Here is a 24,966-nt window from a genome sequence, read left to right as displayed (position 1 = left end):
CAGGACGTAGGGTGAGGATTAAATGTCAATGTCTAGCATGTATACCAGTGATCGAGTGACTACTCTAGCAAAGTTCTTCCAAGAACAAAAAGCCATCTGATGTGGAAATACTTTAGTGTTAGGCCATCAAGAATGCAATTCCTTTTTCTTCTTCCTCTTCTTCTTCCTACAAGGCAGTATTAAGACAGAGAAAATGAAGCAGGAGAAAGGTTTTTAGAAGCGCAATTTTTCTCCCAGGGCATGATGGGGGTGTTGCTGCGGAAAATGAAGTCAGAAAAAAGAGAAAGGGACAAAGGTGGGTGATATTGAGGGGAGGAAATGACATAAGATGAGCGGCAAAGTGGCAGCTGATTGGCATTTAATGGAAGATCGAGCCCAGGAAGGGGACGGAAAGCGGCGTGTAGACTGCATTATTTGCATGCACGCTCATGCAGGCGTATATATCTGTAGCTCAATGACATTTAGATACCTCTGCAGCTAAGATTGAGACCTGGGTGACTGTATAACTTTCTCTCCTGTCGATGATGTCTGTGTTAATATCTGCGACCCAGTTCTCTCCTCTCCACCACCTACTTTTTTATTTGCCCCCAACTAATTTTAAAAGTGTGTGTGTGTGTGTGGGGGGGGGGGGGGGGGATGAATGGACGTATAGAGAAGGCATTAGGGTTGTGCACCATTAAAAGCTCAGAGTTGCTTGTTTATCCCATTCACATATATATGGTATGCCATTGTCACCAGTTTAAATGGCCAGGTGGACTTCATTAACTATGGTATACTCCATTCCATTAAAGCAACAAAAAGATTACCGCACAAACCCTCATAGCAATTCAACCTCAAAAAGCCTTATCATATAGCTATATTATATATTCCCAGGGGCGGATGAAGGAATTCCATAAAGGGTGGGGGGGGGGGGCCAAAAGCAGTTTATTTACCACTTCTAGGTTTCATCAGCTGACAAGCAGGAAATGTAATACAATCAGCTGCATAAAAAAGACAAAAATTATAAGAGGCACACACACCCCCTTTCAATTTTTTTCTTTTTATTTCTTTTATCTAAAAAGAACCCCAGAAAACAAAATTAAAGGAGGCGCGCACCCAGTACACCCCTCCTGGATCCACCACTGTATTCCTGTGTATGGTGTAAGATTATTGAACAAAAAAAAAAAAGAAATGCCTTGAAGCTTAGGAAAATATAAAAACTGCTTTGAATTTGTGAAGCATATAAACTACAAAACATATGACTGTTTTCTTCACCACAGCTGTGCAGACAAAAATACCTTGTGTAAAGGTAGCTGAATTGATCACTGCCTTTTTGATAGCAACCACACTGCAAAAAGATTGGTGTTAGAGTTAAACCACTGGTGTCAAATCTAACACAAACCTGTGTCAATTGAGGACCACACGGAGAGGTGTAGAAAGTATATTATGATGATGTTGAAAAGTTTCACCTGGGATTTTGTGGTGTTAATGTGACAATAGCTGGTAATATTTTTGACACTATGCTGGTGTTAAGTCAACAATGACACTACATGGTGTTGATTTAATATTGCTGGTGTTGATTTCATTGGTGTAACACCCAGCCAGTGTGAATAGGTGACCAAACCCTCTGGTGTTACTGTGGTGTAAATGTATGTTCATTTTTTTTTTCTTAAATCATATACTTCATGTAAAATCAAGTTCTTGTTCATTCTGTTGAAGTTCAAAGTCAACATTAAGCAAGAAGAACAGGAACTAAATGCCTATTAAAAGAAAAGTTTTATGTTTTCAAGTGACACCCATGTGTGTTAATGTTACACCACAAATGAGCTCCAGAAATTTAACACCAGCTTGGTTTTTTTATATTTAACACACCCGACTTTTGGTAGTGCAGTGTCTCTAGAGCAACACTGCTTTGGTTATATTGTCATGTCTTTGTTATCATGAATTATGATTTTTTTTTCAAGAGAAAAGAGATGCTCACACAATTTTTGTTATTCTGTTTCTCAATTTAAAAGACATTTATTTAAAAAGAGGGGTTTGAGAGTAGTGCCTATGTATGAACATCATCAGGAAGTTAAAATATGTGCTGTTTTATGCTTTTGTCAAACTTTTCCACTTATACAAAATTTTCTAACTTGTAGATGTTTTATCCCCCCTCCCCCCCCCCAAAAAAAAATCCCACAATATGCAGTTCTTTTCAGCTTTGCTGAGTAAACAAGTAAGATACTAGAGGATAAAGGAAAATACTACTATTATTAGATGCAGACATGGTAGAAAAGAAGGAAGGGGGGCTGTAGATATGCTCGGAAGTAAATTAAAGCCGTCTTATCATTGCAAATTGCCAAATACAGGAAAAGACTGTCATATAATCCATCATATCCTGCCGCCCATGGCACTGTCTACTGCCGCAAAAGGTTTTTTGATCCTAATTGTCAAGAACTAGCATCTAATTTCATTGACAAATGAAGCCATCAACAGAGCCAGAGGGGCAAGAAAGCGAAATATGTAGAAAAAGTTTTTGCTGCAACAAACGTGTTTTGATGTTTTTAAAATTCCTACCATAAATTCTTAAAGTCTCACCCCCGAACAGTATCCATAGCCCTAATGCACTTTACGATAATGTCGTTTTTGCGTTACATCGTTCTTTGTGGTTGTCCTTATGGAGATGAAATTGTGGCATCCTAGAAATGGCTGACCCATCTAAACCAGATCAAAACTACAAGCAGAAAATCTAAAACTGACGTCCAAATGGCTGTTAATGTTTACAGGTAAATATTAGTGAAAGAAACTTCAGTCTGAAGAAACAGTATAGTGTCAATCAAGTTTTCCTCCATAATGACCGTGTGTAGCTTGTGTCGTACATTCCAGTTTTATATCTTCTCTCATTTCAAGTCAACCCTGATAGACTTCAAATGTACCTCTGTATTTGTCTTGAGTATCTTCTAAATTAGCCTTCACTATAAAAACATCGGTGTTAGATTTAACGTCGTTGGCGTTAGATTTAACGCTGTTGGTGTTAAATTTAACACTGATCAAGTGTCAATAGAGGACCACACCCACAGGTGTAGAAAGTACATGTTGTGATGGTGTTGAAAAGTGTTCACCTGGCACGTCGTGGTGTTAATTTGACACTGTAGCTAGTGATATTTTGACACTGCGCTGGTGTTAATTCAACAGTGACACCGCATGGCGTTGATTTGATATTGCTGGAGTTAATGTCAATGGTATAACACCTACCCAGTGTCAATAGGAGAGCACACCAACTGGTATTACTGTGGTGTACGTGTTCACACCTTTTTTTCAAAATCAAGTACTTTATCGGAAAGTTCTCGATCGTCTTGTTGAACTTTAAAATCAACAAGAAGAACTGTAACTATTTTTTAAAAAAATATATTTTGAAGTTACACGTGGAAGTGTTATCTAACACCACAAATGAGCACAAGAAATTTAACACCAGCTCGATGTTTCATATTTAACACCATACTTTTTGCAGTGTTCTATTCCTTGAGGGTGCGGATGTTTTCGACAGATACATTCCATCTTCTCTATTTTGTGCGAAAATAACGGAAACATTCATGCTTTCAGAAATGATAGACACACTCCCTCATTGCATGTTGTTTCTTGTATATCATGATAGCCGTTCAAGCAGGAAAAAATCCTACAAAGATGCAGTTGTTTGCTCCCAGAAAGTGAGAAAAAATACAATCATTTGGTACACTTTCACTAAACAAATCTGTCAGATTTTTCTGAAAGTAATGCTCTGTGAATAGTAAGATCATCACTCTCTGGATCCAAAGGTACATGTTGTAAATACTTGCCAATTTTTTGAAGGGCAAGTTTTTAAAGTGAGCAGTGTTGTAAGGGAAAATAAGAAAAGTTTCTAGGAGTATGTGACATTGCTCCAATAAAGATAGTAACATTTTCCTCTTCTTGTAAACCAAAATATGACGCAGCTTTTGAGTAGCATTGTGCAAAAAATATAACTATCAGTGAGCAGTCCTGACTTTCTGTGTTAATTTTTTGTTGTTGTTTTAGTTATTTTGCCTTTTTCTGCCTGAAATTCAGAAATACGTGCTTCCATTTTGCGAGCAGACACAGGTACACTCTCACACACATTGGGTGGGATTTCATTATTCAGTCATCAGCATAGCCTAAAATTTGATACAAGAGACATTTTCAGTAATTCCGTGACCTGGCGAATATTTCGATTTTTGGGGGCAGCTTTTTGACAGGCGGACAAATCTTCCTCAGTGCAGAATGCATTATTTCTTATAAGTTATCTTGTAAGAGTTCATCTCAAATTCTGTAGACCTCATGAATCATTCTCTTGTCACTGGTGTACAGGTGATTTAGCTTTCCTTCCCTCATTGACTTATGCAAAAATCTCTCCTCCCCTCTTTTTAGTATCTGAATATTTCATCATTAGAGCACAATACAGAAGATGGTCATACAACATAGATGTTATTGGAGCGCTGGTTGGTTGTTTTTCCTGAAATGATTTCAACGAGTAGCTGGGGTATGGAAGTCCAGTTTGTTAACATTTCTTATTCATCATCTGTATTTTTTTCTTTTGATTTCACAAGGTCAGAAAGAGCAATGCTTTTCTCCTTTTTGTTTGCTTTTCAAGTATTTTTTACTATTTCCAGCATAACAATGACCCATAATCTTATGTGCGTGCATGTCTCTCTCTCTTTCTCCTAATATCTTTTAAGCGTATGCATGTCTTTCAACAGTCTCATGTTGCACATTTTGGATACATGCATTATTACGCCCTAGCATAATGATATGGGTTGTATGACATTATCAGGGGGGTTACAGATAATTAAGGATTCAGCTCCAATTAATACCATACTCATCATTATAGGGGAAACATGCCCATCTGTGGCTGGACTAATGGCGTAATGTCTGCCTCGCCTTTTCTAACCCCGAGCTGCCCGCAGCATCATACCAGACACGAGACTTGGGCACCTTAATGACAAAGCATCAGCTGGGAGGGTGTTACAACAACCCCCCTGTTAAGGAGTCAGCTGGGTTGATAACCCAATTCATGCTTGCTCTGTAATGGTTTTCTCTCTCTCTCTCTTGGCAAGTCTGTCTCTTTCCTTTCACTTTCTGTTTCCATTCACAGATGATTTTCTGAAAACCTCAAAAGAGCAATTACTTGGTGGAAACAGTAATTTAAATGGTGCATAATGCCTTTAATTCTATCTTTACTGCTGGTGACATTATATAGATGATGACTGGCTGGGGAGGGGACATACCGAATGTTCCACCCGAAGGGTTTGAAATGCTATTGAGGGAGGTTATAAGTCCCGAGACGAAGTCGAGGGACTTATAGCCTCCCGAAATAGCATTTCAAACCCTGAGGGTGGAACGTTTGGTACATGTTCCCGACAACAAAAGTCATCATCTGTTATATTATATGGGTTAGTCAAATACGTCAACCACCAAAGATCGTAGAGATTCAGTGTACGATCTTTGCAACCACCAGCATGCATTCAGCACAACACACTCGATTGCTCGCTCGCGCAGAGCCAAATTCACTGTGTGCGCGCGGTCCTAGGCCTTCTGTCATTTGTTACATGAAAATGTTTTCCCATGGGAGAACATTACCAAGAATGTTCGCCCATGGGCGAATGTAACGAATGTACCTCCATCACATGACTCTGTTTAGCTAATCACTAACTGGTATTTGACTGTCATCATGCAATTACTCATGTAATTTACAGGTGGCTGATGCTTAAGAGGGTGAATGTACTTTGTACCTTAGCATGAATGCATTGCAAACTGGTTCATGATGGTTCAATGAAAGTTGTATGTGGTGATAGAATGAAACAATGGTTTTTGTAAGTTATTTCTTTTGGGTGGGGGGGGGGGGGGGGGATGGGGTGGGGGTGAATTGGAGGGGAGAATATTGTGAGAACATTTGTCTTTAATTGCCTTAATGCATATTGCTTGCATCTCACTCCCAAACAGAAATCCCACTGCTCTATGATTGTGAATTTGTGTAAGCTATTAGAATCTATAAATCAAGTTTGCCTGTTATATCAATTGCCTTCGATGATCGTAGCATCGTCACCTCTTTTGCTTGGCAAGACAGCAGTATTCGAAGGTAATATGAGTGTCTGGATAATCATCTAGAATGATTCATTCATAAAGTAGATGCGTTTTCAGCAAAGACTTGAATTATGTCAATTGTGCCAGGCCTGCTTGTTGTAATCAGGTTAGCTGTTCTACAAATCCATGACAGCTGTTTTTATCAGAAATGCAAGCTCAGTAAGAACCGAGTTCCAAATGAGTGATTCATTAAGGCTCATTAGACTTTGAACCGAGATCTTCTCCTGAATGGGATTCAGTACACTGTGACATTTTGCTGTGATAAACATGAGAAGAAAATAACATGCAGACTGAATTATGTAACATTTTTTAATCGCTGAAATTCAATAGCATCTTTAAGTACATGGATAACAAAGAATCTTTAATTTGAGGTCAGAGGCAATATCAATGAATACAATTCTCGTCTTTACCTGTTACTACTGCAAATTGTATAAGGCCCAAGAAAAAAATGCAGACATTTGGTTTTATCATTAGCTACAATGGCAAATCATCACGAGAGAAGCTCTAACACAGTACTGAAATATCTTCAGTAGATTTAGATTTGGTAGATACAATGTTAATGAAATTCTGTGTTGAATTTCCAAGAAGACTTGTGCGTAGGAATAACTCTTAACATGCTTTTTTATCTGAATTCTTCTATTTTCACATTCACATAAGAGTAGGAGAATATACTATAAATGAAAAAAATTTTGTGGTGTGAAAATTTTTGTCCATTTCGTGCAACCAGAAACCAATGCAAAATAAAAACATGCAAATATTTTTGCTCGCCATATTTCCCATTAACAAATATCTTGATTCTGCAGAATTAGAAACATGCAAAATTTGTCTTATCCATTGGAGGGAAAAAATCATTAGCACAAAAATGACCTCTTTACTGCAGTAATACATGCAGAACAGAGAATGCTTTGCTTAAATTGAAGAAAAGTGTAACATTATGGCAATTGATTATTCTAAATGTACAGTAATCACAAATGTAAATGAAATTAAAAAAAATGCCATTATCACACATTCCTCCCATTAGATTGCACTGGAAATATCGCAAATGGTTATATTGTGTATAAATGATTAGCCCTCAGTCACTCATTGCTACATCCCCATCATTCAAAAATTGACTTTGGAATAAGGGATTCAGTTCCTTCTTTTTTTATATTCAATTCAGAAAGTACTTCGGAAAGGAACTTGTCAAAAATATGTCACTTTACAAACTAGCTCGTGCTATGCGGAGAATTTTCTCACATTGTGGCCATGCCTCAGCTACTATTTGCACATGCAAACCATCTGCGAATGCAGGGGGAAATTGCCTGGCACTTTGTGGGATGCTGTTTTTAGCTGACAGGTGGTAAAAAGGGGTAAAAGGTGTGAAACCTTCCTCCCCACGCACCTCTGACAGGTCGGACATGGCACCTTGTCTCCAACATCAGCTCCTAATTTCCGAGAAATATGGTGAGCACGCACCACTGTGACATTCGTGATTGTTTCACCTGTCTTGCTTTTTCCAGGGTCCTGTTACTTCAGTGCTCTGTATGCACGTCATAGACGAACATGAAGGGAATCGTGAAGTTATCATTATAATTGTCGAGAGTTCTGATAAATGACTACATTTTGACTTTCCCAGTTACGTTACTTTTGGCATTTTGTTGGAAAATATTACCCTAATTCAGGTGAAATTAGTAAATATGGGACTGCCCAGCTCGAAACCCACAAAATGTTGCAGATTAACATTCCCTGTAATGAACAAAAATATGCCATTTGAGTTGATTAAATCAAGTTTTAAAGTTTATCTCACCTGGGAGAGTAATCTTTTATCTACATACTGTCAAAATTTGATGGCTTAAAAAAATATGAAACTGAGATATTAGCAGTTTTTTCCTTTTTTTTCTGGACTGTATTTTTTCGGACAGAGGTTATTTGCACTGGAAAGTAGAATGTGTTTTCATTGATAATCCTGCACTGCATGCCTGAGTGACCCTACTCTTGTAGATCCACTTTTCTCCCTTTTCTATGAAACTGCACCTCCTAACTCTCTCTCTCTCTCTTTATTTCAAGCACTGTTTGAATGGGTTAGGATGGCCCAATTGACCAAGTTATGTATTACTTTTAAAGATTAGAGCTTTATGCTCCTTTAAACTATGCAGAGATGTGGAAATTCATTGTCGCCTCCTTAAGGACGGATTGATTTTGCTACAACATGCATTTTCCATAGACACCTGCCCAAGTATACTCGGGACTCGTCCTGGACGGGTTAATGTGTGTTTTGCGGTGGGAGGTCACACATGTTTTGGTCTTGTGATGCTGTGATGGGTACTGGCCAGTTATATTGTGACCAGAGCCTAGGGGGAATTAACCAAACATCAGTAAAAGAAGAAGCTTTGTAAATTTTGGTTACATGCATGGGCAGGGTGGATTGGTATAATTCATATGATATTCCAATTACAGAGGGATAAAACAAAAATTTATTTTGGATGATAGATGGCAAAGTAATTTATGGGTCACTGATTGTCTAACACCACCCCCCCCCCCCAAAAAAAGATAAAGAATAGAAGTAAGAATAAAGAGTGTAGTCTATGTAGGCACATATTTCATTTTCACAAATGAGGAATATCCCATGCTGCCCAGTAAAGATATATTAAAATGTCGATTTTCATTTTGTAAAGTACTGATGATTTTTGAGGAATTAGTCTGATCTGTGTATTTCGAGAAAATCTATTGATGAAGACTCCACATGGTGTTACTGTAAAAGCAGGAATTTTCATGCTGTTGCACTGCATTTGCACAATATCAAACTAACATGAGCATTAACCTGTTGAGGACAAGTCCCGAGAATAACAACAAGCACCAGATGCTTCAAAGGGGTCCCGGCATTAATTTCCATAATATGTGCATGTATGTTTATACACATTGCTTTTGTTTTTATTGCGTACATAATGTACTTTTGATTTATTTTGTGCCGAATAAATTGAATTGAATTGAATTGAGGGGTCTATGGGAATTGCATGTTATAGCAAATTCAGGCCGTCCTCAATGGGTTAAAGCACATGATTAGTTTTGCTGGTAATATGTAATGATATATTATCTCTTTTATTCCATGGAACAGAATACACATAACGATTATTCAATATACATATTGAGAATTCAAAAAAAAAAAAAAAAAAGATTTGTGTGAAGTAATATGCAGTTACTTCGTTGAGTCATTCTCATCAGTGCTGCATGGAGGTTAACCCGTTGAGGACGGGCTGATTTTGCTACAACACTCATATCCCATAGACTCCTGCCCGAGTACTGTATACTCTGGACTCGTCCTTGATTCATGGAATATTAATGCATGTGACATGGGGTGATATAGGTGTACTATGGTTTGTCACCTTTAACTCTTAATGTGCCAGGCCCAAAACCCCTAACGTGCCAGAGGTTTTTACCTAAAGCCAGAACGTTTCGAAATTGGACCGACAATGAAATTTAAAACCGCCATATCTCTGAAACTTTTGACTGTTTTGAATTGAGTTCTACACAACATATATCAAGAAATGTTTGTTCTTTCATGTCATGTAGTCAGTTTGCCATAATTTCTATCTGAACCTGAAATATTGCAGAAATAATTGATACATCAAAAAAATTATTAGAAATTTTTGTGTAGTATGGCAAAAAAGAGTCAGTCGCGGTTTTTCTTCAATAGAACGCTCCCTTGACTCTGTGAGAAAGTTTTAGAGCAACATCTCCTCTTTCAAATGATAACAAAATTGCCTTCTAGAATTGTATGATTCCAAAGATACTAGCAGTTTATTTTGTCTTAGCAATTTCTCTTTCTGCCTCAGTAATTCATTCCCAAATGTGACTTCTTTAGTCCCAAATCCTGTATTTGCAACTGAAGTAATGTCCCTGGCCCTGGAAGAGTGTCTTTTGTCCACTTGAGAAGGAAGAACCTACTAATCCTCCTTTTGTCTAAGCGGACCGGGGGCGGGCGTATTCTATTGAAATCGGCTAGCCTTTGTCCGCGCGTAATTCCTATGCTAGCATGGGGGACGATTAGTGATGTTTACCAAAACAAAAGGATGAAAGACTTGACCGATGAACAAAAGCTGACCCTCTTTCAGGGACAAAATCAAAGCAGCTTCCCGCAGGACAGCATCCAAGTGGAACAATGCGAGTGGAACCGCATAGACAATACACGCTGATTCAATAGCATACACACGCGTGGTTTACCAATGAGACTTTTGGTCCATACACATCTTGCGGAGGGTGCGCTCACTGCGGATTTTCCCGACGCGAAAAAAGTACATCTAGCTGAAAAATCATGTATTTACTCAAAAATTTCCAATGTAAACATGGTCATATTTTCAGTGGAAACGATGGTTATACTAATCAGCTACCAGTACATATCATTGGCAGTTTCTTGGTGTAACACATTACGGTACCACAATAACTTAAATGATCAATGCTTTTCTCGCTCTTCTTAGTCACCAATCGGCGACCATGGCACGTCAGGACTAAGGTCGCCGTTCGGCGACCATGGCACGTTAAGAGTTAAGAGGGAACTGGTGAGGTGTTTCAGTCAGCAACAGGTTGCTGTTAGCACCCTTCAGAATGCTCTGATAGTATCCTGTGACATTTGTTTCTTCTTCTTTTTTTTTTGTTGTTGTAAGAACCAAGAATGAGTGGCCATGTTTTCAGCTGTATGCTTATGATTGAGCTGTTATCTATGCTTTCTGTCAGACTTGGTATACTACTTGCAGAAAATGTTGTGAAAGATACAAGTTGTACCGATGTAGGGAAATGTTTGCCAGACTTATGAAATCAGGACAAAGAATTTGATATCCAGTGCTTGTTTCTTCGATTGTTTGGTGGGTAAGGTTCTGTTTTTAGTTATGTTCTGTTTTTCATATTTTTTTTTTGGGGGGGGGGGGAGGGGAGAGGAGGGGAGGTCAACCTCATGTGAGGATGCATGTTTGTTCCCAGAAGAGAAAGATGAATACATTTCTTAGGGTGTCTGTAAGCCTCTCTATCTGAAGTCAAATTTTGTAACTCCAGAGAGAGAGAGAGAGAGAGAGATGGAAGGGGGACATTTATTTGTGGAGTGGGGTTTGATGGTCTCATCCAATCTGAAAGCACAGAGAGCAACATAATTTTTGTCACAAGGACCACTTGGATCGGTCCGCGGTGCATTCCGCAACCCCCTCGACATCTGCAGAGTGTGTCTGAATCACGTTTTGTGGCCGCCAAAGAAGTTTTCTCTGATCCCTTTCCTCCTCCATCTGCCTTTTTATCACCCATCATCTTTTTCTTTTCTACAAAGTACGTGGGCACAATATTCTGTATGTGATGTTTGTGCTAGGCAGGATTTAAAGCTTGTGCATATCCCTTTTGTAACCCTGAAAATAAGATTCCTTTCATAAGCTTGCTTACTGTAGACCTAGTTAATTCGGACCTTTCCTCAGAATAGTACAACTGGAAACTACTATATGATGGAGGAGAAAACAATGCACAAGATTTCCAGGAAATTTGTCCAGACCCCGGAAAAAAAAACCTCCACCCATTATTCTTGGTACCAAAGAGGAGCATATTCTCAAGTGACAGAGGGTTATTTTTTTAATTTCTTTTTAAAAGATTTTGAGTTGTATTACCATAAGATTTCTTAAAGGATGCTGGGAGACATTTTCAACCATGCAAAATTTTGTGATGTTTGAAAAAGGAATCATATGTCATACTTCGGTAGAATGACTGCTATTTCTCCTGAACATATATATATTTTTCCTGAATGTAATGGCAAATATCAAGTAATTCTTGGCTGTTCTAACATGCAGACTACAAATATTATCTGTACATTTCCACTGACAAACAGGTTGTTTGTAGTCCATTGTTCAGGCATGCAGAGAAGGCTGATTATTTGATGATCATTGATATTTAACCCGTTGAGGATGAGTCCCAAGAATACTCATGCAGGTGTCTATGGGAAATGTGCGTTATAGCAAAATCAGTCCGTCCTCAGGGGGTTAATCGTGAATATACATCTTGAGTGCCAGAATAAGAAGTGTTGACTTTGATTTGGGGCTACCTTCTTCATCTTTATAGAGTCTCGAAGGGTGCATGATTTAGCCCTCTTACAACTGGTGGGCCCTTATCTTATGTAGATATTAATTCACTACAAACTCTTTATACCTCCATTTTATTCTACTTACTTTCATCCAAGAGAATATGTAAATTGTAGGACAGATCTTGAACTAGAAAAGCACTCGTGGCTGAGGTTATTATGTTAACATGTTAAGGGGGAGATGTCAAATTATGGTTTCTGGTATTACAGTAATACCTGCTATGTCCGGATTCTTTTGGTTTCTATCACTTTGTCCCTCACACACCCACACACAAACAAAGAAATACACCAGCATATACAAATTATCTATCTTCTCTTTGTCCCAGCCCTACTTTTCTATTTGTTTTCTTTTTCTCATCCACCAGCCCATCTGTCTATCAGTTGTCCCATTTCTTCTACCATTCTATTTGGCTCCCTCTTCAAGTATGATCCTTTTTTTCCTTTTCATCCTTTCCCCAATTTCATATCTCCAGTTCTTATAGACTACATGTACCCTATCTTTCTCTTTTATGTTCCCTTCTATTTCTTGTATCATTTTATTTAATATGTTCCTTTCAGTCCCCCTCCCTCTCTCTCTATCTCTCTCTCTCTCTCTCTCTCTTATTTGTTCCTTACTCTTTATGTTATATGCTCCCATCTTTTTCTCTTACATGTTCCTTTCCTTCTCTTTTTCATATTTTTCTCCCTACCATCTCTTTGTCTTGTATGTTCCATCCCTTCTCCTGATATATGCTCACGTCTCTTGTAAATGCCCCTTCCATTCTGTTCCTCTTAATGCTCACTTTCATCTCTTTCCTGTGTATGCTCCTCTCCTTCTCTTGCTTTTATATGTTCCCTTCTCTATCTCTCATATTCTCCCTGCCATCTCATTGTATGTTCCTTGCCTTCTCTTTCTCTTGTATGCTCCCTTTCATCTCTTTCTCTTATATATTCCTTCCCTTCTGTATCTCTTATCATGCTTCCTTCCATCTCTCCCTCCTATATATATATTTACCCCCTCTATTTCTCTTATTATGCTCCCTTCCATCTCTCCCTCTCAATATTCATCCCCCTTCTCTATCTCTTATATGATCTCTTTCTTCTCTTTCTCTTGCATGTTCCCACTCCCTATGTTCCTTTCCTTCTCTGTCTCTTATATGTTCCCTTCTATCTCTTTTTCTTATATGTTCCTTCCCTTCTATATCTCTTATGTGCTTCCTTCCATCTCTTTCTTTTGTATGCTCTTCCCTTCTCTTTCTATTATGTTCCCTCTTCTCTTCTTCACATATATACTTTCTTCTGTCTCTTTCACTGCTTGTTCCCCTATCAACCCTTTCTTCTTCCTTCTGTCAATCTCTCTCAGGGACCGTTCCAGGTGTTATCATCACCTCATTATCCCTCCATCGCCATTCCCCATTTCTGACCTTCGCCATCATTAAAGTTAAAGGCATCCCCGTGGCCTAGACCTTTCCGCCTCCCATTTCTCTGATTTGGTTTGCTGGTGTTAGTCTGATTGGATATATTTGCAGGATTAGCGAATGTTCTTTTTGCTAAAGCACACTCGCGTGTGGTATTCATTTCCGCCGCAGCTAATCCTGCAAGCTTATTTGTAAGAACCTGAAGCAAGTAATTCCCAGGGGGGTAATCCAATTTTTTTTTTATTCCGTACTGCTCTGTAGACTGCAGTATTGCTGTATTACCCCTCTCCATGTTTGTGGACTTTAGAAAATTTACGATACTCTTCACTATGATTATTTATTTGAATTGGTATTGTATTCAAAACACCAGCAGTAGGGAGCTTAATTCCATCTCTGACATGGTGATAAGGAAGGTGTATCTGCTGCATTAAGTCTTAATTTGCCTTGCCCATCACGAAATTTGCAATATTACCCCCACATAGTATGTGTGTGAAGAACCTTGAACTTTCATTAAACAAAAATAAACCTGGCTTCTTTCTAAATAATTTGAACTGCTGTACTGCTTGATTTTCCCTGTGTATGTTTCAACAGGGTCATTTGTTTGTTGCTCATTTTATTGCCAAACTTTCTAATAGCAACGTTGCTTTTTTCTTTGGTGTTTCAGCTTAGGCCAATATCATTAATTTTACAAGATATTTTCAGATCACATTTCACTTTGAATGACATTATGTACTTCTTTTTTTGGTCTTTTTGCGATATGATTAAGCTCCTTTTTATGCCTCCGCCACGAAGTGGTGCCGGAGGCATTATGTTTTCGGGTTGTCCGTCCGTCCGTACGTCCGTCCGCTTTCGTTTATGCGATAACTTGAGTAATATTGACTTGAATTCTACCAAACTTGGTCCAAGTATGAAGTATGATAGGGCAATTAGTTGATTAGATTTTGGGTGAAATCCGCCAAAGGTCAAAGGTCAAAGGTCAAGGTCAAATCATGAAATTGTATCCGTTTACGCGATAACTCAAGACTGGATCGGGCAAATTTCACCAAACTTTGTCGGAGGATGATGTATGATTGGACAATTACTTGATTAGTTTTTTAGTGAAATCGGACTGAGGTCACAGGTCAAAGATCAAGGTCAAATCCTGAAATTTATCTGTTTACGTGATAACTCAAAACTGGATGAAGCAGCTTTCACCAAACTTGGTCCAAAGATGATGTATTATGGGACAATTAGTTGAGTAGATTTTAGTGACATTGGCAAGAGGTCAAAGGTCAAAAGGTCAAGGTCAAATGCTAAAAATGTTGCTATTTCCCCAATATCTATGCAATGCCCCAAGGTATTTTCTTGAAACTTGGTGTAGATATGTACTACTGCATAAAGATTCTCCAGAGAGAGTTTCATGTCATAAGGTCAAAGGTCAAAAGGTCAAAGGTTAGGTGAAAATGTTGTAGTATCACTTTTCTCACAAATGGTTCAATGTATCTTCATGGAACTTTGTACATATGCATGTACTGACTGGCAGAGATTATCTAGTGAATTTAGGGGTCATAGGTCAATAGTCATGGGGTCAAAGGTCAAGGTCAACTCCTCAATATTTTACTATTTCCCTCATACACTAGTATATGAAATGCTTGCATTATTAGTTTTCAAACTTAATATATATTGCCTAATGGAGATTCTCCAGGAAATTTCCAGCCAGAATGTCAAAGGTCAAAGGTTAAGGGTCAAAGGCCAGGTTTCAATGCCCCCCCCCCAAAAAAAAAAAAAAATCTATTTTGAACTGTAATTACACTCTTTCTTCATACCTTGGAAATTACTCAATGCATAAACTTATGAAAGGGTCCGTCAGAATTCAAGTAAAAATTCTCAAATCCCCAAATATGTGTACCCTTCACTCTTCGACAATTATAGCAAACCCAGTTCAAGGAAAGTGAACATTCGAGTCATTTCTGACAAACCTGTCATATCAATATTTTGCCAGTTATGTGAAACTGTCATGGATCACACATTGTGAAGACATTGTACTATATGCCTATTGGGAGAATCATGCATTATGGCGGAGGCATCAGTCGCCATAGCGACATTTCTAGTTTGTTTTAGAATAACAAGGAGTGGATATAAAAAGAATAGTTTGAATGCATGCCTCCAGCTGTATACAAAAACAAATCTTGTCTAATAAAGCATACAACTTTATTTCCTTATAAAAAAAACCTCTTTGATTGTCTCTTACACAGAAGCGATATTCAAAGAAAGACAAAATGCATGATGTAACAGTCATCCGTGCTTTGTCCATCACCCAAAGCTCTTAGGTTTATGAATGACCTTGACCCTCTGGATGACTGTCTCACAGGTTTGCTGGCTGTAGCTCCTGATGCCGTGAAGGTATACATAACATTTGAAACTTTCGTAGTCCCTGTGTGCAGGCCGATGTCACAGCTTCAGAGGGTGAACTTACACAAATCAGAAGCTACCCTGGGAATGTAGCAACCTGTTAAGGTACTGTAAAGGGAACAGAATCCAATGTGTCTTTTCCACACTTCTCATGAAACTTTGCTGGGAGGATATTTGTCATGAGGTGGAGTAATCCCGATCCTGTGAAATTGTATCCCCCAGACAACAACTCCATTTGTCCTTGCCAACTGAGTAGTCATGACCTTGACCCATTTAAATTGACCTGGTGGTTTCAGTGAGCCCAAGCTCGTCCTCGGGAAGCAAGGAAAGAAAAATGAAAATTTTTTATTTTTGATGGGGGGAGGGATTTGAAGAATATTGCCTTTATGATGTTTCTCCACTTTGCTCCTCGTAAAAGGTGAACATGCATCTCCCTAGTGAGTCAGAACATCAGTGTCCAATGTAAGTGATAGAGCTCTCTCACTTTTCTTTTAGCAGCAAAAAAAAAAGAAGAAAAAGTGGTGATACGTGTCATCATTTATAGACCATCCTATTTTTTTTGCAATGTAATATGTACATGTGAATCACACTCAGAATGTGATTTATCTGATTGCACATTTTTGACAGATATGAATATGATGAAAGGTAGAGAACCTACCAACTTCCCTGCCTACCTCGATGATAGATGAGGCATTTACAATCATAAAATTCATCACACCTACAGTATTCTGACACACAATTCATTGTCCTCTGTTCAGTCTTTTAAAGTTGAGTTATTATTACTAATAACTCCTAACTTTATCTATTCATTCAGAAACATTAGTGTTAATGACAATAACATTGTCATACATATGTATTTCTTCATGATTGTATGAAAGAAACATGCTTGATGTTTTGTTATACTTTCATGCTTTGGTTTGATGTGAGTAGTAATACTGAATTAACCCCTCCTGTGCCAGGAACTTTTGGCCAGTGTGTACTACACAATGGGCTTTTATGTGCTGTAGAGATAGATGAATCTAGTACTGTACGAGCAAATAATTTCAGAAGATAATGTGAAAGGTTGAAGCTGAATGGAAATGTTCCCCCCAAATCATTAAAATTAAAGTGTTATGGCATAGAGGCCCAGACCTTGCGTGAGTTTCACTGACGCATTTACTGTTCTAATGTTTTTAACGAAATCAGTTGACTCTGTGATCTAACAGATTTCGTAAGTTTCAAAGAGTGGTTGTGTAAGTGCCAGTCCATTCAGCTTTGGTTGAGTGTGGCATCATATATCCAAAATCTTTTGATCCCACGAAAGAGCAAACACTTATCATTGTTGCGTCAAAGGTCTTCTCACTCCATAGACATATCAATAAGCCTTGTAAATGGATTGCAGAGCAGTGAGGACAGAACCACAGAATATTCATGCGTAGGGCAGACGGACCGTTGGAGAAAAACAAAATTTGAGCTGTTCCTGTCTGTTCTGAGCCTCATATGAAACACTTCTGATGGTTTTGCATTCCCCTCATCCCACAGAAATAGTCTCTCGTAAACAGCAGCCGTGAAGGTCACTCGCAGGCAGCTACCTCTAACGTGGGGGAGACTTCTCTCATGTTTTTATTGGCCACGAGCCCCGCGAAGGACGTGACCAGATTTCGTGCCAATCCAACATCTTAGGCAACGCTTAAGCAAAGGAATAAGATGAAGAGGAAACGCAAGAAAGCAAAACTGAACGATACTTGACTTTGTGTCCGTCTGTTAATGTGGAATTTTTGTCATCGGTCATTCCCAACAAAGAAAGGCGATCTATTTTGAAAAATGTATTTTTCACCACTGCTTCACTTCAACTTTGACATTCAAAGAGAAAATGAAAGAAACTGGTTTATAAATATTTGTAATCACTTACAAGGGTATGCATGTAGGAGACTACCAAAGAGTTAATGCAGTAGACATTTATTTTGTTTTGTCAAAGATGAAATATTCAGTCTTTTAAGTGTTTTTCGTGCAACGGTGTCCGTGGATGGCTTTCTGCTAGTACTTTATCATATGATGTTACTCGTCATTTATGCTTTCCATTATTTATTTCAGTGGTCCACTGAAATTGTTCACATGCAAATAGTTGACATACGTCAGGATGTCTTTATTTCTGTGAAAACTGAGAACTGAAAGTTTGTTATCCAAGGTGTGTGTGTGTGTTTGTGTGTGTGTGTGCACTTACCCATGGTGTAAAACGAGGACACACGTACAAACTTTACATTTAAACTGAGGACACACAGAGAACCGAGGATGCCCTCAGTACGCAGACCATTCCAAACGATCTGCTTTTGCATGCTTTTGCATGTAGGGGTACATGTTTGTATGTCCTCGATTTATAGCAATAAGTCCTCGGATGGATGGTAATATACGAATGAGTCCTTGGTTGACAAGAGTCCTACCGACACACAGGTCCTCGGTTATTTGGTAAAATTCTTATGGGTATAAAACAGGTCCTCGGTTTCCACCAGAGATGCGTATGTGTGTGTTTGTTTGTTTGTTGTGTGCACACACATTCCTCCATGTGCCCAAGACAGACATTGCTCAGCATTCAGCCGGAAGTGTTGACATTGTTATGTTTCCTCTCTTTACTTTGCTCTTTGCAGTGCAACCCAGGGCGGGGCACCAACATCTTCTACAACCTCCTCTACACCCCACCCACCAAGATCATGATGCTGACAGGGTGCAGCACAGTGTCCACACCGGTAGCTGAGGCTGCGAGGATGTGGAACCTTGTCGTGGTAAGTTTCTGGACAAACCAACGGACAGTCAGACAAACAGACAGACAGACAAATTGCAAACCAACATTGGTCACCTGTTGGAATATTTATTATAATACGTGTCCAAAAATAGTTCTGTGTCAATATATTTGCATGTGATTGCCAAGACATACAGTCATGCACACATAAATACATACATACATACATACATACACATATCCAGCATGTGCACCTGTGTCTGCATGCACACATTTTGATGTGCTGTAAAAACAATGTAACTATACACAAGAGGTGATAACCTGTGCATATTCAGGCACAAGCTTTGAAAATCCCCCCCCCCCAAAAAAAAAACAAAAAACAAAAACAACACAACAACAACAACAACAACAACCAAATAACAAATAAAAAATGAATAGAATAAAATAAATAAAGTAAAGAAGATGATAGGTTAAACAAACTAGTTGACTGTTGGTATAAAAAAAGGACAACGTGGAACACAAAAACAAAACAAAACAGAATGTTCAATAGATATTCAAGCTGATGAAATGACAAATAAGTCAGTGATATTGTCTGCCTCTTTGCCTTCTGCAAGAGAGGAGAATGTGAATATGAGCAAAACATGAAATCAATGTTAACCAGACTGTACATCCACAGGGGAGGTTGCGGAGAAAGCCTGTTTGTCTGAGAGCACATGGCTCCAACCACATTCACATCTCATTGGACACAGTCTAAATCTCCTCGGCAGAATTCGGGGATGCCAAGCTAATTGAATTAGCTTAGGTATTGTTTCTTCTCCCTCTGATATTTAGTCCCAATATTGTCAAATAAATTACCGAGTGTAGACTCAAGAAATTACCACTCATATTCTTCCCAGCGTGAAGCCAGAATCAGCCAGAACTCCTAATCATTGGAGATGTAGAGCCGATGGACAAAGAATGGTTAAGGCATGATAGTCATTTTCATTCAGTAAGTTTGAGGATTAACCCGCTGCACCTCAAAACCATCTATTTTCTATCTTACAGTGTGTAGAGTGGAATTGTACCTCTCAAGGCTCTTTGCATTGTCTAGAGAGAAGATTTGGAAACAGAATTTTAAAAAAATGAGTGGTCAGATTTCATTATAACACGGGGATCCCACCGTAACCTTATTGAATACGGTCCACTGCTGGGCGCAGCAGGGGACGGTAAAATCCAAACTCAAGGAAATAGAAAACTGGGTAATTACGCCGAGTAATGGGCCATAATGCGCCCTAATGATGTTGACGCAAGAAAACTTTCTTTGTTTGTTCTCTTTATCTCTTCCTTTCTCTCTCTCTCTCTCTCTCTTTCTCATTTACTGTTGTTTTCTTTCTCTGCACCACAGGGGGGGGGGGGGTTGACAATATCACATCTGTTTTGCACAGATATTTGGCTTTGAGTGTGTTTTGTGTAATAGAAACAGCCATATCAATGGAGCTCTGTAGAGAGACGTTTCCAGGAATTTTGTTTAAATTGCTTTTTTTCCTTCATGTTGCAAGATCTCTGCTCCAATATATTTCTGGAACTTTTTATCTGATTAGACATAACATCGTTGCTGCAGTCAGTTTGATTCTTTTGTTCCGCGATAAATGCCATTTAGTGCCTGCTTCTGCCTGTTGGAAGTAATTTGACCATCCAATAAATAATATCATCTTCTTGAGGGTAATCTGCCTTCTTCAATCTCAAAGATTATTGCAGATATCAGCCAGGCTCTTTTTTTTTTTTTGGTCTCTTTGACTCCTTCACTAGGATTTTACCCTGCTCTTTATGAGGGTAATGAAGGTTGTTCCGTTCTTTTTTGTGCATAGGTCTAGGTATGTAGGCAAGGCCATGTATCCCTTTTGCAAATGTCACAAAATTTTGCGTGGTTGAAGATTAATGTCTCTTAATGTCGTCCATCAAATCATGCAGTAAGACACCTCAGAGTTCTAGAGGAGAAGTGAAAAACTAACCCCATGTCACACAAGAATATGCTCCCCTTTTGTGCCAAGAACAACAGTTGAATTTTTTTTATGATCTGAATGAATTCATTGGAAATCTATACTGTAAAAGTGGACATTTTTGTGGTGTTGAAATTTTCACACATTTCGTGCAACCAGAAACTAGCGAAAATAAAAGCACGCAACTATTTTTTGCTTGCCATATGTTCCAGAACTTGATGTCTTGATTCCGACGCATCAAAAACACGCGAAACTCTTCTTACCAGGGCGAGGGCAAAAATGTAGATGCGCGAAAATATCCACTTTTACAGGAGTAGTGTAATCCCCTTCCATCATGAAGAAGATTCCAGTTTTATTATTTAAAAGAAAGGTCTGCAATACTTACTGCTGCAGTATACCAGCTTATGAAAAGAATCTAATTTCTAGGGCTACAAAAGGGACACACAAACTATCAGTCTCCTCTGAAGACTTTTCAGTGAGGGAAAATTGCCTTGCAAAAGGGCACTATTGCCAGATTGGGGTTCAAATCTCTTTACACATATGTGCATGGAAGCCTGCGTGTGCATTAGCATGGTCTTATTGACTCGGCCAAAGCAACTCCCCTATCTTGTTGCAGTACACAGAATGACACACAATCTCAATGTGTGTTGATTTAGAAATTACGATAAAAATGCATCCAGTGACTTAGCACATAGTGATGGAACATGTCAAACATTTGTATACAAACAGTCCATAACAGTAACTTTAAACTGCTCAGATTGCTGACATGAGTTGATTAGGGAAGTATACGTGTTGAAAGAATAACTCCAGAAGGTGATATGTCCATAAAACATGCAGTACTGTCCTAATTCAGGTTATTTTTTTAACCCGTTGAGGACGAGTCCCGAGTATACTCGGGCAGGTGTCTATGGGAAATGCATGTTGTAGCAAAATCAAACCGTCCTAAACGGGTTAATCAAAATAAACTCAAACCTGTCTTAGCGACCACCTGTCTATAGCAGCCATCTGCCATATACGAATGCTAAAACAATTTTCTCCAACATGAAAAGCAAGTTAAAAAACCTGTCTGTAGTGGCCACCTGTCTATAACAGCCACTTTTTTTGTCTCCCTTGTGTGGCCGCTACAGACTGGTTTGACTGTATCATTATTTTATGATGTGTATGTGAAGCTGAAATTTATGTTTAATGTGGTGCTACTTCCACCTGTCGTACCTTTAATCTGTTTGAATGATCCTGACTCTGTTTCCTGAAGCCAATGACAATGTAGAGAGGAATTCTGCTTTAAAGGGACTGTACAGTACTAATTGAGGTGGGGATTCATGTTTTGAACATTTTTAAGTGAGATAATGAGAAACCTCTCATGAAATATGGAAGAGCATGTAATTTTAAGAAGGATCCACATTTATTTGATGAAAATTGGTTTTCAAATGGCTGAGATATAAAAAAGTGATAATAATAAAAGGTGACAGGCCACGCCTTTTATTAGGATCTCTTTGTTTCACCTTGTTTTTGGATATCTCAGCCATTTCAAAGTCCATTTTCATCAAATAAACGTTTGTTACCCCTTAGAATTGCATGCTCTTTGACATCTCATAGAGTGGTTTCTAAATATCTTGCAAAACATTAAAAGCTTATTCCTCACCTCAACCAGAACTGTACACACCCTTTAAAGTTAAGTGATATTTTGCCATGATCTTGCTCTCTTGCTATGCATGCATGCAGTATTGTGTTTCTCAGCTATGAATGATAATTTACCATCTCATAAAATCCTGGCGAGTGTGAATTCTCTGCTGCAGTCTTTTCAAACAGGTGATATAAAATATACTTATTTTGGAATTCTCAATCGTATTTCCTGCAGCTTGCCTTTGGCTCCAGCTCACCGGCCTTGTCCAATCGGAAGCGCTTCCAGACTTTCTTCAGGACACACCCCTCGGCAACGCTGCAAAATCCCACCCGCCTCAAGCTAGCCAGGTTGTTTGGCTGGAAGAGAATATCCGTCATACAGGAAAGTCAGGAGGTGTTCACATCGGTGAGTATCTTCAACGTACTGTCCCCAAAGTCAGGGTATCCAAGTGAGGATAAACTGTGAATCAGAATCTAACTCTACTTCCACATTTTTAACTTTTCTTGACCCTTTTAAAAGCAAATCTATGTGCATATATGTTTGAGTATATCACTTAGGATTATATGTGTATGCAAAAAGAAGAAAACCAAATATCTGATCTTGAAGGAGAAGAAAAGTTATGAAATGGGCCATGTGCAAGTCTTGTAAATTTTAAAAATGGGAAATCCTGCAACTGAGTCTTGTGAAGTGGCACAAATGACATGATTAGAATTTCACAGTACTGTGAAACAATTTTTTTTTTTTGCATGCATGCATGAAACCATCACAAATTTTGCAAGAATTAAGCCAAGATTCATGAAAAAAAAAAATACATGTGGAAGTGCGTGTCTACACAATGCACTGAATACCTGTGGCTATCATTCAGGAAAAATTCATGCCACAGAAAAGGCTGTTGGCCCCAATTTGTGATAGTTTCATGCAGTGAATGTTTCTAGTTTAACAGTAACCTCTTTTGACTCTCCTTCTCAGACGATTGAGGATCTGGAGAGACGTGTGAAGGCCTACGACATGGAGATCGTCAGCAGGCAGAGTTTCCTCACTGTCCCCGACAGCGCCGTCGGGAACCTGAAGAGACAGGACGCCCGCATCATCATCGGTGTGTTCTACGTTGGCATGGCACGGCGGGTCTTTTGTGAGGTGAGTTTCAAGAAAGGCTTTCATGACTACTGCACATATCTCAAACGAACCCCGTTCATATTCACCAGCTATCCACAAAATAAGCAGAGAACTGGTAGCAATTTTGCAGAAAGTGCTACCAAAAGCGATGCGTACGAGCAGCCTTGACCCAAACAATGTAGTATTTGCTTCCCCCTTTTTTTTTTCAGCACAGGAAAAATAATGCAATATTGTGGGTAGCAAATGTCATTAACTTTATCTACAGAAAAACAAATAAAACACAAATCTTGCAGCTTTAAAACTAGAGCACATTATTATTTGAGCTGCGGGGGCAGAATTCAAAATGCATTCTGCAACATTTTCTAAGCATTGAATATACCACTATATTTGTGGATGCTGTTCATATACCTTGTGACTCAATACCCCATTATTGCAGTAATGATCTGGTATTATTTGGCGTTTATGAACAAGGGATTTTGCAGTTTGTAAGAAAGCAGCTTACTGACATGTTAATCAGCAATTGTGTGGGTTTTGGCATATGTGAACAGGGCTTCTGAAGCACAGCGTGGTTATCTTCATGAAGGTGGGAACAGCTTGTTAAACTTTTTAGGATCTCTGATCCATCAAAATTGAAATATGGGTGTAATAAAATGATGTTTACAATCGTGCATCCCTGCCCCTCCTAATGAGACAATCCATGAAATCTGAAGAAGCTGTAAACTCTAGTTAGCTGTTGCAACGATGGAGTAGAGAACCTTAAAGTCAACCGCAAGCAATCTAGTACAGCTCATCATAATGGGATGGATTTGAGCTTGAATGAATTGACATATGAGTCTTGGAATGTTTTGCAGTTAATCCCACATAACCAAGACAGATGTTGAGTTTGTTCTTAGGAATGGCACAAGGGATATTATGTTATTGGCTATTTCCAACATCTGTATCAAAATAGAATAGAAACATGGACCACACAAACAGGACTGGCTCAGAATTCCTTAGAGATGGAAAATTAAAGAATTTTATTCAATTTCTATCTAAAATATGTGTCGTTATTTCAACTGTAGCATAATATGGAGAATATGCATTGGCTAGATGTTGCATTGTCATTGTAAAGTTAATCTATCCCAGTTCAAAATACTTTTGGACCTATTGAAAAAAGAGGAATCAATCATTCAAAGAAATATAATCCACAAGATTGCATACAAATACATTACTTGCCTCATTAGCATACTCTAATTGATAACATAGAAACAGAGTGGAAGACCCATGTAAAGCCATCAAGAGGCTTGATTGAAATGTTTCCATTGAAAAAGGAATAAAACTTAAAATATTTTGACTTGCAGTGATTAACTCATTTTTTTTTTCAATTTCTATACACAATTTCACCTACCCTTCCCAGATAAACAAAATGAAGAAGTTTTTTTTTTTTTTTTGCAAGTGCTGTTTATCAAAACCTCCGTAGACTCTCAATGTCTTGAAGATGAGAGCACCCTGCTCTCAGCGGTCAGTGGAATTTTGTCTCAACATCAGTGGAATTTGAGCACCGAGAGTAAAGTGCGGCAACC

The 24,966-nt window shown here is 38.6% G+C and overlaps 1 protein-coding gene across 1 annotated transcript in view; it reads left to right on the top strand.

Moving 5' to 3' along the window:
- Nucleotides 1–24,966, top strand: part of LOC139717918 (gamma-aminobutyric acid type B receptor subunit 1-like) — a 307,083-nt gene that overhangs the window by 187,853 nt on the left and 94,264 nt on the right. The window contains exons 2-4 of the mRNA XM_071629404.1: nt 18,594–18,728; nt 22,523–22,693; nt 23,258–23,425. Coding sequence (XP_071485505.1) covers nt 18,594–18,728; nt 22,523–22,693; nt 23,258–23,425 — 474 coding nt within the window. The remainder of the gene's footprint in view (nt 1–18,593; nt 18,729–22,522; nt 22,694–23,257; nt 23,426–24,966) is intronic.

This window comes from Diadema antillarum, unplaced genomic scaffold (assembly GCF_040938485.1).
Source record: "Diadema antillarum isolate AM-2024a unplaced genomic scaffold, OU_Dant_1.0 scf00000085, whole genome shotgun sequence".
NCBI classification, from domain to species: Eukaryota; Metazoa; Echinodermata; class Echinoidea; order Diadematoida; family Diadematidae; genus Diadema; species Diadema antillarum.
The sequence above is the reverse complement of the archived record's forward strand: the minus strand, read 5'-3'. Positions and strand labels throughout refer to the sequence as shown.